Source organism: Puma concolor, chromosome B2 (assembly GCF_028749965.1).
Source record: "Puma concolor isolate L17-30 chromosome B2, mPumCon1.1.hap2, whole genome shotgun sequence".
Lineage (NCBI taxonomy): Eukaryota > Metazoa > Chordata > Mammalia > Carnivora > Felidae > Puma > Puma concolor.
The window spans coordinates 1,294,694-1,314,627 of NC_141671.1; the positions used below are offsets into that span (position 1 = coordinate 1,294,694).

General features: G+C 39.2%; 1 protein-coding gene across 1 annotated transcript; it reads left to right on the top strand.

The window, feature by feature from the left end:
- The first annotated feature begins 814 nt into the window (after positions 1 to 814).
- Positions 815 to 1,747, top strand: LOC147580543 (olfactory receptor 2W1-like). Its single transcript, XM_086705915.1, has one exon. The coding sequence runs from the start codon at positions 815 to 817 to the stop codon at positions 1,745 to 1,747; it is 933 nt and encodes a 310-aa protein (XP_086562041.1).
- Positions 1,748 to 19,934: the final 18,187 nt, after the last annotated feature.

A 19,934-nucleotide genomic window follows, 5' to 3' on the forward strand; every position in this document is an offset into this window, starting at 1 on the left:
AACCAGATGCTTCTGAAATTAGTTTAATATTTAACTATTAAATCAAACAAATCAGTAAGGCTATTTAAATTGTGTACTGGCAGTCATGAAAAGTATTCCAAGAAACACAAAGCCTCTGTACATGGAAATAAAGGTTAATAAGAAAGATTTTTTCCTGGAACCAAAAACTCAAGCACCGTAAAAGGACAGTATAGTGCATAATACCTGTCGGTACAGGAACAGCAGTGTCAGCAATGTTGAATGGAAGGGGGAAAAGGAGGAGGTGGTTGGTGGTGATGGTGATGATAATGGCTAAAATGCAGACATTTGTAAGTGAATATGGAAAGTGATTCTGCTACCAAATGGTGACGCTTATCCCAACATAATAGGTTATATAACTTTTTACTTCAAACCCCACTCCTTTGATATGGGGGGTAAAAGTCATGCCAAGTGATGTTAATGTCTTAATTTCAAGAATGAACAAGTCAAAATATATGAAACTCTTAAAATATATAATTAATTTTATGTACTTATCATTTAACCAAATTACCCATAACCATAGGTGTCATGGCATATTGCCTTTTCAATGACTTACAATTCAGTGTGACTAGGTTTACCATATTATTTTTAGGACCACTCTGGTTATAAGTAAACAGAGAGGCTTTGGGCACTGAACACAGAGAAACTGTTAAAAGAGGTGCTCCAAATGGGAGAGAGAACACAAAGAAGTGAACTTGGGATACTCATGGGAAACTTTAGAAATTTTTATTTCTACTTAAGAATGATACTATTTTTTATTACCATACTATTGCCTTCTAGACCTTCATAAGGAGCTATGGACACAAACAATAGAAGTTCCATGACAGATTTCATCCTGCTGGGGTTTTCTGATTGGCCCCAATTAGAACACATCATCTCTGGGATTGTCTTCATCTTCTATATTGTGACTCTGGTAGGAAACACAACCATCATCCTTGTATCTAACCTAGACAGCCAGCTCCATACTCCCATGTATTTCTTCCTATCCAATTTGTCTTTTCTGGATCTCTGTTATGCAACTAGCATCATCCCACAGATGCTGGTAAATCTATGGGGTCCAACAAAGTCTATTACCTATGGAGGTTGTGTGCTCCAATTCTTCTTTGCCCTTGACTTGGGAGCCACAGAATGTCTTCTCTTGGCTGTGATGGCCTATGACCGCTATGCTGCTGTTTGTCAACCTCTTTACTACACAATAATAATGCACCCTCAGCTTTGCCAGAAGATGGTGCTCACGGCCTGGTTAGGTGGTCTTGGTAGTGCCTTCATTCTTTGCTCCCTGACTTTGAAGTTGCCAAGATGTGGGCACCGGGAGGTCGATAATTTTGTCTGTGAGATGCCAGCCTTGCTCAAGATGGCTTGTGTCTACTCAAAAGTAATGGAGGCCATCGTCTTTGCTCTTGGAGTGATATTACTTCTAGTACCTCTATCACTAATTCTCATCTCATATGCAATTATCACTCAAGCTGTTGTGAGGATCAAGTCAACAGCAAGGTGGCATAAGGTCCTTAATACATGTGGTTCCCACCTCACAGTAGTAACTCTCTTTTATGGAACAGTCATTTATATGTACATGAAGCCACAGAATAGCACATCCCAAGATGAGGGGAAGTTCCTTACTCTCTTTTACACAATCGTCACACCCACCCTTAATCCTCTAATCTACACTTTAAGAAACAAAGATGTAAAGAGAGCAATAAAAAGAATACTGTATGTAGAAAAATGGTAAACAAAGGCATGAGTTTGACAGAAAAGAGATAGAGAAATAGTATTGACCTTCACCAACATGAATTGATTCATTTATGCAAAGGGCATTTATTGGATGTTTACCATGTACTAGGATTGTACTAGGCATGGACTTTGTAAAGAAGTAGGAAGTACACAGAAATTACAAGGAGACAGAGACACAGATACATAAAGTAAGCTAAATTCACACACTTAAAAAGCTTCAAGACTAATCAGGGACACAGATAAGCAAATATACAATTATGAAATGTGGTTAAATACAGTAATGGATATATGTACAAATATTAAGAAAATATTTCACATGGAAGGTTTACTTTAATATAGGATTACACTGGACACTCATTTATTTCTTCCCAGACTTGCTACTTCTATGGTAAATAGCATCCCCTTCTATCCACCTGATATGGCCAGCAGGGCTTTTGTGTTGGAAAACAACTTACAAAAGGAGGAAGGAACGAAGGAAGGAAGGAAGGAAGGAAGGAAGGAAGGAAGGAAGGAAAGAGGGAATAAGGAAATTAGGAACCATTTTGAAGGGGTGTCTACTTCCCAAAGTGGAGGCAATCAGCATCACTAAGAATAATGATTGAAACACAATATGTTTAAATTTATGATTTCTGAGGGACAGCCAACATGGCAGAGAAGTAGGGGGATCCGTACTTCCTGTGTCTTCCAAACAATGAAGAGCTGAGGCCAAAGGACTTTGAACCCCAAGAGTCTGGGAGGAAAAGAGACTGAGTATACCACGGAGAAACCAGGACAACCCGAGAGACCATAGGTGGGCAATTGCAAACTGGGGGAGAAAAAACAGGCTGCCTAGGAACAGAGGGGAGGGATCCCCTTCTGAGGAGACACAAAGGGAAGAGAAAGAGCAGCTGGGGAAGTGTAGGACTGTATCTGGACAAGAGAAAAAAAACCTTGGACTAGGACAGAGAGGGATCCCATCTCTAACTGCAGGCTAGATAATCTCTAACTGCAGATTCCATCTTCGGACTGGTGCTGATTGCCCTGTACACACACATGTGGAGGAGGGGAGCCACCTCCAGGTTCAGTGATATATCAGGGGTGCAGTACACAGGAGTGCAGAAGCTGGTTCCCTCCCCTGAAGGGCCGCAGCGCAGCACAAAACCAGCTAGGACCTCTTATCGGGAGGTGCTTCCCCAGTATCAGGGCACACAGAGTGGGAGTTTAATTCCCATCCACGTTCTGGGGCAAAAGAGTTGGCAAAGCGAGACAGACAGCCTCATCTGTACTTGCAGCACAGTGAGGATGGCTCCAAAGGAGTAATTTGGGACACCAAGTCGTGGAGAAGAGACTGGGGGGTCGCCATTTTTCTCCCACCACCACCAATATGGGACCTCAGGGATCAGTGTGAGGGGCCCAGAGTGGAGGCGGGACCAGCCTACACCAAACCACACCCTTCTGCACCAGGTAACTGCTTATCTACTGGAGCGGGATAGATGCTGTGGAACCAGATGGACCCCTCCTCGAGACCAGCACTGCTGCATTGCCTGGATTAATTCTAGCACAATTCTTGATATATAGATATATTCTCCACCCCATTTCTCCTTCTTATCTCTTCCCTCCTCTAGACTGGTTACTCTGGTTATTGGTTTGTTTAAACAGACATATTTAATCCATTCTCTTGATACATGTTCTACACCTTCTTTACATTCCGTTCTCTCTCTCTGGAATAATCAAGCCATAAAGTTTCTCCATCTGGGTAACTTTATCTTTGTTTCTTTATCCCTGCCTCCTTCCTTATTTTCCTTTATCTCTCTCTGGATTAAGGCTTTTAGTCTCTCTGCCTGCTCAATGTTTACTTTTCTCTTTCTCCCCACTGCTGTCATTTCTCTGTATGTGATCTTCCATCACCACTGCCTCCACCCTGTTCCTTACTTGTAGCCAGTGTTTCCGGTTTTTTGCTTTTGGATTCTTTTTAGTTTTTTGTTTTTGTTTGTTTGTTTGATTGATTGCTTGTTTGCATGTTTTTTTTTTTTTCCTGTCTGTTTGTTTTCTTTTACAGGGCTACTTCAGAAACAAATCAAAGAACACCTGGTGGAGGGTCCAAAACATCACTATGAGTAGGGAAGTAAAATGCCCAAAGTAACAATAACAGACAGCAAATAACACTCTCCAAAAAACACTTCCTGAAGGGCCAGGCCTTGACACAGTATGCCCTCCCTTTAATATAGCAGTGCTCGCAGATGCAGAGCATATAAGAAACGGAAGAATTCTCCTCAAAATAAATTCCTATAAGAAGTGACAGCTAAAGAACTGATCAAAACAGATTTAAGCAACAAAACTGAACAAGAATTTAGAATAAAAGTCATAAATTAATCACTGGGGTTGAAAAAAGCATAGAAGACAGTAGAGAATCTATTGCTACAGATCAAGAGACTAAAAAATAGTCATGGTGAATTTAAAAATGCTATAAATGAGGTGCAAAACAAAATGGAGGCAGCCAGAGTTCCAGCACGGATTGAAGAGGCAGAGGGAAGAATAGGTGAATTAGAAGATAACATTATGGAAAAAGAGGAAGCTGAGAAAAAGAGAGATGAGAAAATCCAGGACCACAAGAGTAGAATTAGAAAACTAATTGATTCAACCAAATGGAACAATATCCATATCATAGGACTTCCAGAAGAAGATGAGAGAGAGAAAGGGGATGAAGGTATACTTGATCAAATCATAGCTGATACCTTCCTCAACCTGGGGAAGGAAACAGGCATTGAAATCAAAGAGGCACAGAGCACTCCCTTCAGACATAACTTGAATCGATCTGCATGACATATCATAGTGAAACTGGCAAAATACAAGGATAAAGAGAATTATGAAAGCAGCTAGGCATAAACAGGCCTTAACACACAAAGGTAGACACATAGGGGTAGTAGCAGACCTATCTACTGAAATTTGGCAGGCCAGAAAAGAATGGCAGGAAATCTTCAATATGATGAACAGGAAAAATATGCAGCCAAGAATACTTTATCCAACATGTCTGTCATTCAGAATAGAAACAGAGATAAAAGTTTTCCCAAACAAACAAAAACTGAAAGAATTCATCACCACCAAACCAGCCCTACACAAAATTCTAAGGGGACTCTGTGAGTGAAATGTTGCAAGAACCACAGAATACCAGAGACATCACTACAAGCATGAAACCTACAGAGAACACAGGATTCTAAACCCTTATCTTTCAATAATAACACTGAATGTAAATGGGCTAAATGCTCCAATCAAAAGACATAGCATATCAGAATGGATAAAAAAAAAAAAAAAAAAAAAAAAAAAAAAAAAAAAAAAACAACCAAGACCCATCTATTTGCTGTCTACAAAAGACTCATTTTAGACCCGAGGGCACCTTCAGATTGAAAGTAAGGGGATGGAGAACTATCTATCATGCTACTGGAAGTCAAAAGAAATCTAGAGTAGCCATATTTATATCAGAAAAAAACTAGACTTTAAATTAAAGGTTGTAACAAGAGATGAAAAAGAGGATTATATCATAATTACAGGGTCTATCCATCAGGAAGAGCTAACAATTACAAACGTCTAGGCACCAAATTTGTAGTTCCCAAATATATAAAACAATAAATCACAAACATAAGCAACTTACTGGTAAGAATGCACGGGACTTTAATACTCCACTTACAACAATGGACAGATCATCAAGACAGAGAATCAATACAGAAACAATGGCCCTAATGATACATTGGACAGATGGACTTGACAGATACATTTAGAACTCCGCATCCCAAAACAACAGAATATACTTTCTTCTCGAGTGTACATGGAACATTCTCCAAGATAGATCACATATGGGTCACAAAACAGCCCTAAATAAATATGAAAGAACTGAGATCATACCATGCACACTTTCAGATCACACTGCTATGAAATGAAATCAACCACAGGAAAAAGTCTGGAAAACCTCCAAAAGCATGTAGGTTAAAGAACATCCTACTAAAGAATGAATGGGTCAACCAGGACATTAGAAAAGAAATTTAAAAATATGTGGAAACAAATTAAAATGAAAATACAATCCAAACCTTTTTGGATGCAGCAATGGCAGTCCTAAGAGGAAAATACATTGCAATCCCGGCCTATCTCAAGAAACAAGAAAAATCCCAATTACAAAATCTAACAGCACACCTAAAGGAAATAGAAGCAGAACAGTAAATACACCCCAAACCAAGCAGAAAAAGATAAATAATAAAGAGCAGAGCAGAAATAATATAGAATCCAAAAACACAATATAACAGATCAATGAAACCAAGAGTTGGTCTTTGAAAAAATAAAATTGATAAACCACTAGCCAGGCTTCTCAAAAAGCAAAGAGAGATGACCCAAATAGATAAAATCACAAATGTAAATGGATTTATTATAACCAATCCCTCAGAAATACAAGCAATTATCATAGAATACTATGAAAAATCATATGCCAACAAATTGGACAACCTGGAAGAAATGGACAAATTCCTAAACACCCACCCACTACCAAAACTCAAATGAGAAGAAATAGAAAATTTGAACAGACCCATAACTAGTGAAGAAATCGAATCATTTATCAAAAATCTCCCAACAAATTAGAGTCCTGACCAGAGGGCTTCCCTGGGGAATTCTACCAGACATTTAAAGCAAAGTGAATACATATCCTTCTCAAACTATTCCAAAAAATGGAAAGGTAAGGTTAACTTCCAGTCTCATTCCATGAAGCATTACATTGACTCCCAATCCAGACAGACACCCAACAAAAAGTAACTACAGGCCAATATCCCTGATGAATATGGATGCAAAAATCCTCAACAAGATACTAGCAAATGGAATTCAACAGCATATAAAAAGAACTATTCACCATGATCAAGTGGGATTCATTCCTGGGCTGCAGAACTGGTTCAATATTTGCAAATCAATCAATGGGATACATCGCATTAATAAAAGAAAAGATAAGAACCATATGATCCTGTCGATAGATGCAGAGAAAGCATCTGCCAAAATTCAGCATCCTTTCTTTTTTTTTTAAAATATTTTTTTTTTTAACGTTTATTTATTTTTGAGACAGAGAGAGACAGAGCATGAACGGGGGAGGGGCAGAGAGAGAGGGAGACACAGAATCGGAAACAGGCTCCAGGCTCTGAGCCATCAGCCCAGAGCCCGACGCGGGGCTCGAACTCACGGACCGCGAGATCGTGACCTGGCTGAAGTCGGACTCAGCATCCTTTCTTAATAAAAACCCTCAAGAAGGTCAGGATAGAAGGAAATACTTAAACATCATAAAAGTCATTTATGAAAAGCCCACAGCTAATACCACCCTCAATGGGGAAAAACTGAGAGCTTTCCCCCTGAAATCAGGAACACGATAGGGATGTCCACTCTCATCACTGTTTAATGGTCTGTAAACAGTGTTCTTTAACAGTTTAGCATCAGCAATCAGTTAAACAGTGTTTTTAACACTTTAGCATCAGCAATCAGACAACAAAATGAAATAAAAGTCATCCAAATTGGCAAAGAAGACATCAAATTTTACTTTTCACAGATGACATGATACTATACATGGAAAACCCGACAGACTCCACGAAAAGTCTGCTAGAACTGATATGTGAATTCAGCAAAGTAGCAAGGTACAAAATCAACATACAGAAATAGGTTTCATTTTTATACAACAATAATTAAGCAACAGAAAGACAAAGAAACTGATCCCATTCACAATTGCACCAAGAAGCATAAAATACCTACGAATAAACTTACCAAAAGATGTAAAAGATCTGTGTGCTAAAAACTATACCAAGCTTATAAAGGAAATTGAAGAAGATATAAAGAAATGGAAAAATATTCCATGCTCATGGACTGGAAGAATAAATATTGTTAAGATGTCAATACTACACAAAGCAATCTACACATTCAATGCAATCCCAATCAAAATTGCACCAGCATTCTTCTTGAAGCTAGAACAAGAAATCCTAAAATTTGTATGGAACCACAAAAGACCATGAATAGCCAAAGTAATATTAAATAAGAAAACCAAAGTGGAAGGCATCACAATCCCAGGTTTTAGCCTCTACTACAAAGCTGTAGTCATCAAGACAGCATGGTATTGGCACAAAAACAGACACATAGACCAATGGAATAGAACAGAGACTCCAGAATTGGACCCACAAATGTACAGCCAACTAATCTTTGACAAAGCAGGAAAGAACATCAAATGGAAAAAAGACAGTCTCTTTAACAATTTGTTCTGGGAGAGCTGGACAACAACAAGCAGAAAAATGAAACTAGACCACTTTCTTACACAATTCACAAAAATAAAGTCAAAATAGATAAAGGACCTGAATGTGATACAGGAAACCATCAAAACCCTAGAGGAGAAAGCAGGAAAAAACCTCTTTGAACTCAGTCACAGAAACTTCTTACTTGACACATCTCCAAAGGCAAGGGAATTAAGAGCAAAAATGAACTCTTGGGACCTCATGAAGATAAAAAGCTTCTGCACTGCAAAGGAAACAACCAACAAAACTAAAAGACAACCTACAGAATGGGAAAAGATATTTGCAAATGACATCGGACAAAGGGCTAGTATCTAAAATCTATAAAGAGCTCACCAAACTCCACACCCGAAAAATACAGGATCCAGTGAAGAAATGGGCAGAAGACATGAATAGACACTTCTCTAAAGAAGACATCCAAATGGCCAACAGACACATAAAAATATGATCAACATCACTCATCATCAGGGAAATACAAATCAAAACCACACTCAGATACCACTTCACACCGGTCATAGTGGCTAAAATGAACAAATGAGGAGACTATAGATGCTGGAGAGGATGTGGAGAAACGGGAATCCTCTTGCACTGTTGGTAGGAATGCAAACTGGCGTAGCCAGTCTGGAAAAAGTGTGGAGGTTCCTCAAAAAATTTTAAAAAAAGATCTACCCTATGACCCAGCAGTAGCACTGCTAGGAATTTACCCAAGGGATACAAGAGTGCTGATGCATAGGGGCACGTGTACCCCAATGTTTAGCAGCACTTTCAACAATAGCCAAATTATAGAAAGAGCCTAAATGTCCATCAACTGATGAATGGACAAAGAAAATGTTTACATATACAATGGAATACTACGTGGCAATGACAAAAATTAAATCTGGCCATTTGCAGCAACCTGGATGGAACTGGAGGGTATTATGCTAAGTGAAATAAGTGAGTCAGAGAAAGACAGTTACCATATGTTTTCACTCATATGTGGATCTGGAGAAACTTAACGGAAGACCATGGGGAAGGGGAAGGGGAAAAAAAGTTAGAGAGAGGGAGGGAGGCAAAGCATAAGAGACTCTTGGATACTGAGAACAAACTGAGGGTTGATAGGGGTGGAGGAGAGGGGAAAGTGGGTGATGGGCATTGAGGGCACTTGTTGGGATGAACACTGGGTGTTGTATGGAAACCAATTTGAAAATAAATTATATTGAAAATAAATAAATTTATGATTTTCAAAAAACCCTTACTGATCAAATTTGGAAGTTTGTAAAACAATAAATTTTATCTGAAAATTTGATATAAAATGTGGAAAGAAATAAACATTTATTGTGTCTTTCCTGAATGAATCACATTATGGGAATTCTAAAATAGTGGGTAAAGGAGAAGTTATTTTTCTTTACAAATGATTTGTAACTAAGTCCAATGTGATAATATTTGGGTTTTTCTTAACATAAGCTAAGATAGCCATATGATGATAATTGTTGAAACCAGGTAATGGATCCATGGTTCTTTATACTCATCTGTGCACTTTTGAACATGTTACAATGTATCTGTAATAAAAAGTTTTAAAAGTGTTAACAAAATCTTTTAAAAAATACATTACCTAGCTCTTCTCTAACAATTGGAAATTTCTCCTTAAAATAATATTTCCATTACTCTTTCCATCCAGAATTTTATACTAATTTATTGAAATTGTTCCTCTGCAAGTCCTTTATTGACTCCCATTCTTCCCAGCAACAAGTATATAAATAAATTGAATTATATTTTATTTCTTGTAACCATAAAACTTTGAAGTTTTCATATTTTCCTTCTGGATTGTTTTCCTTCTGCATTGTTTTTCAGTACTCATTCAAATGATGTATTTTTTAACTGAAGGACAATAGAGATAAGTTAAACAGAATATCCAAGCCTTCAGGGAATGTGTCTTAGGAAATTTCCAAATATACCACTATGGCCTGCATCATCATGATATTATATACCTTCAGGGGTTGCCAATCCCCAGGGCCTTAATAATTCTAGAAACTAAGCCATCCACTTTCTTAGATATTGTACCCATGAATCATGTTTTGCTCAACACATTTATCTTTTTGTAAGGTTGGCCCTCAGCTTGGGCAACAAATATTCCTGCCAGCCCACTAAACTCCCAGTAAAAGAGTATCTATTAAAGTTACACATACTCAGTGTGGAAAGACACACACAATACAATATTTTTACTCCATAGTTATTTTTCATAAGGTCACCTCCAGGTTTTTATGCAAGAAGTTTACCTCTGATTGGATCAAATTAACCAGCAAGCCTGTTTATAATGACCAGTTTCAGACCAGGAAATTCACAGGGACTTACGTTTCAAATAAAAGCAAACCTTTCTTTTTTTTTATTTTTTTAATGTTTGTTTATTTTTGAGACAGAGAGAGACACAGCATGAGTGGGGGAGGGTCAGGGAGAGAGGGAGACACACAATCTGTAGCAGGCTCCAGGCTCTGAGCTGTCAGCACAGAACCTGACGCGAGACTCGAACCCATGTACCATGAGATCATGAACTGAGCCGAAGTTGGGACGCATAACCGACTGAGCCACCCAGATGCCCCAAAAGCATCCCTTTCAACTGAGCTACACATCACAGCTTGACGAATGATGCACTAAGAAACCCACAATGAGAAATAGATATTAAGGTTCTTCACTGAGCACGTTAGTGGCTAATTCTTTCAATAACTCTTTAGAAGACTATAATCTAAACAACACATTTTTCAAATTCAAAGATTCATAAATACGTAAGAAATTGAAATATCATCTTGACTATAATTGGTTTCATTTAGAATCGTTTCATTTTCTCTCACTTGTTGAACAAAAACCTATCATAAATGGTATAAAGTTAGAGGAGCTCTAATACTCCATTCTCACGCTGATGGATGTTATAGTGCAACAGTTGCTAGAGATCAGATGCACATATACACACTTTTGTCTGACACTGACTCCATTATAGAATGGACGTACTTGTGTATCTCTGTGTCACCTTTAAGATGCTAATTCATCCAGACTTCTGGCATTTCTAGAATTAATTGTCACATAAATGCCCAACAAAAACTGAATAAAGCCCCCATTCAATTCTCTGAGGGAATCTCAACACCCCACATTGTATTATGGAAAATATTTACTGTGGTAGATAGAGTTCTCTTTGCTTTGAAGACTTTCTTTAAAACACTGCTCCTAGAGAGAGAGAAGATGGTGGAAGAGCAGGAGGACTATAGCCTCCTCTCATCCCACAAACAACTAGATATCTATCAAATCATTCTAAATACCCCAGATATCAACCTGAAGACTGTCAGAACAAATTCCACAACAAAAGGGAGAGAAGAAGCCACATCAAAGAAGGTAGGAAGTGTGAGACATGGTTTGGGGGAGAAACAGATTGCAGGTGCTGTGGAGAGGATTGAGTCCTGGTCCTGGAGAAAGGCGAGAGAGACGGGCACATAGGAGAACTCACAGGAGAACATATCCCAAAATCCATTGGCTGACAAAACAATGGGGTATGATTTTCATGAGTTCTTGCAACCAGCAGGACTTAAAGACTGGAGTTTTAAAGGTTTAAAGTTTTAAAGGCTTGGCTGGTGTAAAGCCCTGAGAACACTGCAGTCTGCCTGGAGAGAAGGCAAGGAAAAAACTGGGGAGCAGACTGCATGGAAACAGCAATCTGAGGAATGCCTGGAGCACAATGAGATTGTTCACTCTTCTTAGAGAGTGTCCCTGGAGGTAGCAAGTACAGAGATACCTCTTCAGGTACAAAGGAGCCTGCTGGCACCATTTTCCTCCCTCAATGCTCAGCATAGAAATGTAGTCACCTGCGGAGGGCAGTTCCACCCTTGCACTGACTGTCTACCTTGATAACACCAAGTCCTACACCCCTCCGCGCTTGTGTGAGTTCCCCTCTCGGTCAAGCCTGCCTCATTCCCAGCTTGCTTGGCCCTTCCCACAGAAGACCAGTGCAGACCCCCGTCCACTTCACACCCCTACACCATGTAATTTTGAAAGTCAGCAGACTTGGCTGAGACAGAACCCAGAGGGCACTGCGTTGCTCCTGAAGAGAGGGCAGGCAAACAACGTTAAGGCCAACAATGTGGAAATAGCCATCTGAACAATTCCTGGGACACACAGAATGGAGATTATTCACTGTTGTCTGAGAGCTTCCCTGAGAAAAGTAGGCATGGAGACCCCTCTCTGGAAATAAAGAAGCTGGCTGGTAGTATTTCCTCCCCTGACCCTTAGCATAAGCACACCACCATGAGCTGCATGGAGCACAGTGCCCACACTGGCTGCCTAACCTTCATACACCAAGTCCCACAGTGCTACTCTCTGGCAGCACCACCTTTCTTTGTCAAGCTTGTCTCAGTCTCAGCATAGTGGGCCCATTGCCCAGAACACCAGCAGAAACCTCACCCACACCACATCTCTCTCCAAAGAGTTCTATATGGATTCAGGTCTACTGGAAATAGTATCAGGTCTTATTTCACAAGCAGACCAGAGAACACCTAGTTAAGACTTACCACATTCTTGCCAAGGACCAAACACTACCTACTGCAGGCAAGGAGAGGCTCTGAAGATGACTGGCCTGAAGGAAAGAGCAGCCAAAATACACCCACAGTGCACGCAGAATACACCAGAGACACTCCCTGAATGGCCAAGCCCTGGACATTATATGACCTCTTCCTCATAAGCCATTAATTTCAGGAGCATGAAATATAATTGTTTTTTCTAACACAGAGAAGAAGGTAGAGACTTAGACCAAAATGCCAAGATAGAAGGATTCACCCTAAATGAAAGAACATAAGGTCATGGCCAGAGATCTAGTGGAACAAATATAAGTAACAAGCCTGCTGGAAAACTGGAAGCAAAAATCCTGAGGACACTAGCTGGGCTTGATAAGAGGAGGGAAATCTTCAAGGACACCCTTGCCACAGAGATAAAGGAGTTTAAAAAAAGAATCAGAAAAGAAAATGCAACAACGGATTAGAAACAGGCTGGATGAAATGAACACAAAGCTGGAAGAAGCAGAGGAATGAAAAAGTGGTACACAGTACGAAATAATGAAGCTGAACAAAGAGAGAAAGAATAATTATGGAACATAAGAATAGATTTAGGGAACTCAGTGACTCCATCAACATAATAACATACATATTACAGGAGTCCCTGAAAAGGAAGAGAGAGTAAAGTTGGCAGAAAATTTATTTGAGGAAAAAATACCTGAAAACTTCCCTAATCTGGGCCAGGATATCAAGGAGGACATCCGGACCAAGGAGGTACAGAGAACTGCCATGAAGAAGAACAAAAGCAGACCAACACCAAGAATATTTTAAGGAGGGGAGGAGCCAAGATGGCGGAACAGTATGGAAGCTTTTTGTGTGTCTCGCATCCATAAAATACAGCCAGGCCAACATTAAAACATCCTACACACCTAGAAAACCGATTGGGAGATTAACACAATAATCTGCACAACCTGCACAATCAGCAGGTATGTGACACAAAGAGCTGAACTTGGGGAGCAAGAAGCCCCAAAAGGTAGGGAACCCCCTTTGTAGGTGGAGAGAGGATGGAGACTAGGGAGGGGGGAGCATACGGGAATAGAACCCCTCCCCAAAAGCAGCTGGAGAGAAGGTGGAAAATTGGAAACAGCCACGCGGACTAAACTAAAAAGGGACAAAGCAGAAAGGAGAGGATTTATATCCCATTAAGACCATAAACAAGGGGAGCGCAAAGGCTGCAACTCCGCAGCTCGATAACTGGCGGTGCTCTAGTGGGAAGGGTAAATCCCCAGGAACAGAGTGGGGTCTGGGAGGTTCTCAGGCCACACAAGGAAAAGCGGTTCCACTGCTGGAAGGACATTTGGTAGAGACTGTTGAAGCCACCTGGTCCCAGCAGACCCCGGAAGGATGCCACATTTGCTGATGCTGGGGGAAAGTTGCTAAGGGTGAAGCCTGGTGCCAGATGTGTGTTGCGATTTTCCATGGTCCCTGAAATGCTGAGGCTACACTGTCTCATGATCTTTTTGGGGGGCGGGCTGGCACCTGGCCATAGCTTTGGGGCACCGGCAACAGCAGGGTCCAGTGGGCGTACCTGGGTGCAGGGGACATTCGGCCATTGCTCATTCGGCCATTGCTCAGTAAGAACCTCTCACAGAGGGGCAGAACAGGTCAAAGACGCAGTCCTTCAGAAGTAAGGGGTGGGGGAAAACAGCTGCATCTGAGACAAAACTCAGGAGAGAAGTGCTGCCTGGGGCCTGGTCACAGAGAGTAAAAAAGCGGGGAGTGAAAGAGAACAGAAGACAGAGGACTGGTGCATGATTGCTGATCCGGGAGAACAGTTTAGGTGGCTGGGTGGCTCCAGGTTTCACCGCTCCTGCGCATGCACATGCGCACCAATGAGCACAGCAACAATCCACCCCAGTAGGCTGGCAGCGCCATCTAGGGGAGAGCGGAGCTGTTACACCGAGCCCTGCCCAACTGGGCCAACTTCGCTCTTCAAGAACACAAACCCCACCGCCGGCTTAATTTATGGACTATAAAGAGCTACATGGACTGACCTCTAGGGGAAAAGGAAGTAATTTCAGTCCTACTTCAATCTGTTAGCAGGTTCATCTATTCAATTTTTTTTCTCTCTTTTACAATTCTTTTTCTTGAATACAGAAAAAGAAAAAACTCATTTTTATTTTCAAGTTTTATTAAAAATATCTGTCTTTAATTTTTATTACTATATTTTTTACTTTTCTGTAATTTTTTTCGAATTGTACATTACTTCCATTATTTTATTTCAGTCTACTTCAGTGTACTCACCTTTTCAAATTTTCAAACAATTTCCTTTTTTCTTTCTTTTTCTTTTTTCTCTTTTTTCATTTCTTTTCTTTTTCTTGAATGCAGAAAGAGAAAAACTTCATTTTACATTCAATTTATTTTCAAAATATTTTTATTTGATTTTTATTACTATATTTTTATTTTACATAAATTTTTTTCAAATTCTATCTTATTCCCATCATTTTACTTCAGTCTACTACACTGTATTCACTTTTTAAATTTTTCAAAAGTTTCTTTTTTTCTTTTTTTTCTTTTTTATCTTTTTTCACTTTTTCATTTTTCTTTTTTCTTAAACACAGAAAATGAAAAAATTCATACTTCTTTTTAATTGTTATTAAAAATATTTTTCTATAATTTTTTCTACTATATTCTCTACTTTTATGTATTTTAGTCTACTTTAGTGTATTCATTTTTTCAAATTCTCAAACGATTTCCTTTTTTTATCCCCTCCCCGCTTGTTTTGTTTTGTTTGTTTCTCTAACCTGTCAAACCACTTTCTACACCCAGATCCCAGACCACCTAGGATCTAGCATCATCTATTCCATTTTTGTCTGTGTGTGTTTTCAATTTTTAATTTTAATATTCTTTTAATTTTAATTGTTTTCATTTCAAATTTTATACCTTATTAATTTCTTTTCTCCCTTCAAAATGACAAAACAAGGGAATTCTGTTGTGACCGGCATGACAAACACTGAGGTCAGGGTCCTGAGGTAGGGGAATGGAAGAAAAAAAGAGAGAAGAGAAAGTTTGGGAACAGGAGGGTCCCCTGGGCTGATGGCCCAAGTGACGGCTTTATTGTTGCTGTACACAATCTTTTATAATATAAGACTCTTATGGATCAGGTCATTCGAAGAATAAACAGGTTTCACATGATCGCTGCCAACCAAAACATTTAGTTCTGTGTTTCTTGTGCATTTTCTAGACGGGTCACAACAAGACCTTGTTGATAAGATTGCTAGCAAAACACAATTCCCATGTTTGTTTCTATCTGCCTCGGGGTAGAAAAAGGGAGGTAGCATTACTGCCAACACCTGCAGACCACAGGCTTCAGGAATTAACTTTCTCAGCCTTGACAAGGCTTTCGTATGCCCTTGAAAGTGGGGGAATAGGAGGGGGAACTACCGGGTTGGCTTGAGTCAACAGGGAACTTTGCTCGACCTGGTCTCAGCTTGGCGCCGGGCCCTGGCCTCCCACATGAATGGGAGGGGGAACCACTGGGTTGGCTGAGTCAACAGGGAACATTGCTCGACCCGGTCTAAGCCTGGCACAGGGCCCGGCCCCCCACAAATTCACACCAAAAGAAAGAGCACAAAGAAACAACAGCCAGGAATTTAACCAACACAAATACAAGCAAGATGTCTGAACCAGAATTTAGAATCACAATAATAAGAATACTAGCTGGAGTCGAAAATAGATTAGAAGCCCTTTCTGCAGAGATAAAACAAGGAAAAAATAGCCAGAATGAAATGAAAAATGTTATAACTGAGCTGCAATCGTGGATGGATGCAGCGGCGGCAAGGATGGACGAGGCAGAACAGAGAATCAGCGATATAGAGGACAAACTTATAGAAAATAACGAAGCAGAAAAAAAGAGGGAGATTAAGGCAAAAGAGCACGATTTAAGAATTAGAGAAATCAGTGACTCATTAAAAACAAACAACATCAGAATCATAGGGGTCCCAGAGGAGGAAAAGAGAGAAATAGGGGTAGAAGGTTATGTGAACAAATCATAGCAGAAAAATTTTCCTAACCTGGGGAAAGACACAGACATCAAAATCCAGGAAGCACAGAAGACTCCCATTAGATTCGATAAAAACCAAACATCAACAAGGCATAACAGAGTCAAATTCACAAAATACTCAGGCAAGGAGAATCATGAAAGCAGCAAGGGAAAAAAAAGTCCCTAACCTACAAGGGAAGACAGATCATGTTTGTAGCAGACCTATCCACAGAAACTTGGCAGTCCAGAAAGGAGTGGCAGGATATATTCAGTGTGCTGAATCAGAAAAATATGCAGCCAAGAATTCTTTATCCAACAAGCCTGTCATTCAAAATAGAAGGAGAGATTAAAAAGTTTCCCAGACAAACAAAAATTAAAGGAGTTTGTGACCACTAAACCAGCCCTGCAAGAAATTTTAAGGGGGACTTTCTGAGGGGAGAAAAGATGAAAAAAAAAAAAATATATATATATATATATATATACATATATATATATACACGTATATATACATATATATACAAAATATATATACACATATACATATATATGTATATATATATACGCATATGTATATATATACATATATATATATGTATATGTATATATATATATACCAAAAGCAAGAAAAGATTAGAATGGACCAGAGAACACCACCAGAAACTCCAACTCTACAAGCATCATAATGACAATAAATTCGTCTATTTCAGTACTCACTCTAAACGTCAATGGACTCAATGCTCCAATCAAAAGACATAGGGTAACAGAATGGATAAGAAAACAAGACCCATCTCTATGCTGTTTACAAGAGACCCACTTTAGACCTAAAGACACCTTCAGATTGAAAATAAGGGGATGGAGAACCATCGATCATGCTAATGGTCAACAAAGAAAGCTGGAGTAGCTATACTTATATCAGACAATCTAGACTTTAAAATAAAGACAGTATAAAGAGATACAGCGGGCATTATATCATAGTCAAGTGATCTACAGACAAAGAACACCTAACAATTGTAAACATTCATGTGCCAAATGTGAGAGCACACAAATAGATAAATCCATTGATCACAAACATAAAGAAACTCATCGATAGTAATACCATAATAGTAGGAGACTTCAACACCCCACTCACAGCAATGGACAGATCATCTAATCAAAAAATCAATAAGGAAACAATGGCTTTGAATGACACATTGGACCAGATGGGCTTAACACATATATTCAGAACATTTCATCCTAAAGCAGCAGAATATACATTCTTCTCCACTGCACATGGAACATTCTCCAGATTAGACCATATACTGAGACACAAATCAGCCCTAAGTAACTACAAAAAGATCGAGACCATACCGTGCATATTTCCACACCATAATGCTATGAAACTTGAAATCAACCAGAAGAAAAAAATTTGGAAAGGTAACAAATACTTGGAGACTGAAGAACATCCTACTAAAGAATGAATGGGCTAAACAAGCAGTTAAAGAAGAAATTAAAATGTATACGGAAGTCAATGAAAATGATAACACCACAACCCAAAACCTCTGGGACGCAGCAAAGGCGGTCATGAGAGGAAAGTATATCGCAATCCAGGCTTTTCTAAAGAAGGAAGAAAGATCTCAGATACACAATTTAACCCTATGCCTTAAAGAGCTGGAAAAGAACAGCAAATAAAACCCAAAACCAGCAGAAGACAGGAAATAATAAAGATTAGAGCAGAAAATAATGCTATCGAATCCAAAAAAACCCAGTAGAACAGATACAGGAAACCAGAAGCTGGGTCTTTGAGAGAATTAACATAATTGATAAACCACTATACAGTTTGATCAAGAAGAAAAAGGAAAGGACCCAAATAAATAAAATCAAGAATGAAAGAGGAGAAGTCACAACCAACACAACAGAAATAAAAACAATAATAAGAGAATATTATGAGCAATTATATGCCAACAAATGGGCAATAAGGAAGAAATGGAAAAATGCCTAGGAACGTATATACTACCATAACTGAAACAGGAAGATATGGAAAACTTGAACAGGCCCATAACCAGTAAGGAACCAGAATTAGTAATCAAAACTCCGCCAAAAAACAAGAGTCCAGGGCCAGAGGGCTTTCCAGGGGAAATCTACCAAACATTTAAGGAAGAGTTAACACCTATTCTCTTGAAACTGTTCCAAAAAATAGAAATGGAAGGAAAACTTCTAAACTCTTTATATGAAGCCAGCATTACCCTGATTCCAAAACCAGACAGAGACCCCACTAAAAAGGAAAACTATAGACAAATTTCCCTGATGAACATGGATGCAAAAATCCTCAACAAGATATTAGCCAACTGGATCCAACAATACATTAAAAAAGTTATTCACCACGACCAAGTGGGATTCATTCCTGGGCTACATGCCTGGTTCAACATTCGCAAATCAGTCAATGGGATACATCGCATTAATAAAAGAAAAGATAAGAACCATATAATCCTCTCAATAGATGCAGAGAAAGCATTTGACAAAATACAGCATCTTTTCTTGATAAAAAACGCTCAAGAAAGTAAGGATAAATGGAGCATACCTCAAGATCATAAATGCCATATATGAATGACCCAATGCTAATATCATCCTCAATGGGGAAAAACTGAGAGCTTTCCCCCTAAGGTCAGGAACAAGACAGGGATGTCCACTCTCGCCACTCTTATTCAACATAGTATTGGAAGTCTTAGCCTCAGTAATCAGACAACACAAAGAAATAAAAGACATCCAAATCGGCCAGGAGGAGGTCAAATTTGCACTCCTTGCAGATGACATGATACTCTATATGGAAACCCCAAAAGATTCCACCAAAAAACCTCAAGAACTGATTCATGAATTCAACAAAGTTGCAGGATATAAACTCAATGCACAGAAATCGGTTGCATTCCTATACACCAACAATGAAGCGACACAAAGAGAAATCAAGGAATCGATCCCATTTACAATTGCACGAAAAACCATAAAATACCTAGGAATAAATCTAACCAAAGCAGTGAAACATCTGTACACTACAAACTATAGAAAGCTTGTGAAATAAACTGAAGAAGACACAAAACTATGGAAAAAGATTCCATGCTCCTGGGTAGGAATAACAAATATTGTTAAAATGTCCACACTACCCAAAGCAATCTACATATTCAATGCAATCCCTATCAAAGTAACACCAGCATTCTTCACAGAGCTAGAACAAATAATCCTAAAATTTTTATGGAACCAGAAAATACCCCAAATAGTCAAAGCAATCTTGAAAAAGAAAACCGAAGCAGGAGGCATCACAATCCCAGACTTCAAGCTATACTATAAAGCTGTAATCATCAAGTCAGTATGATACTGGCACAAGAACAG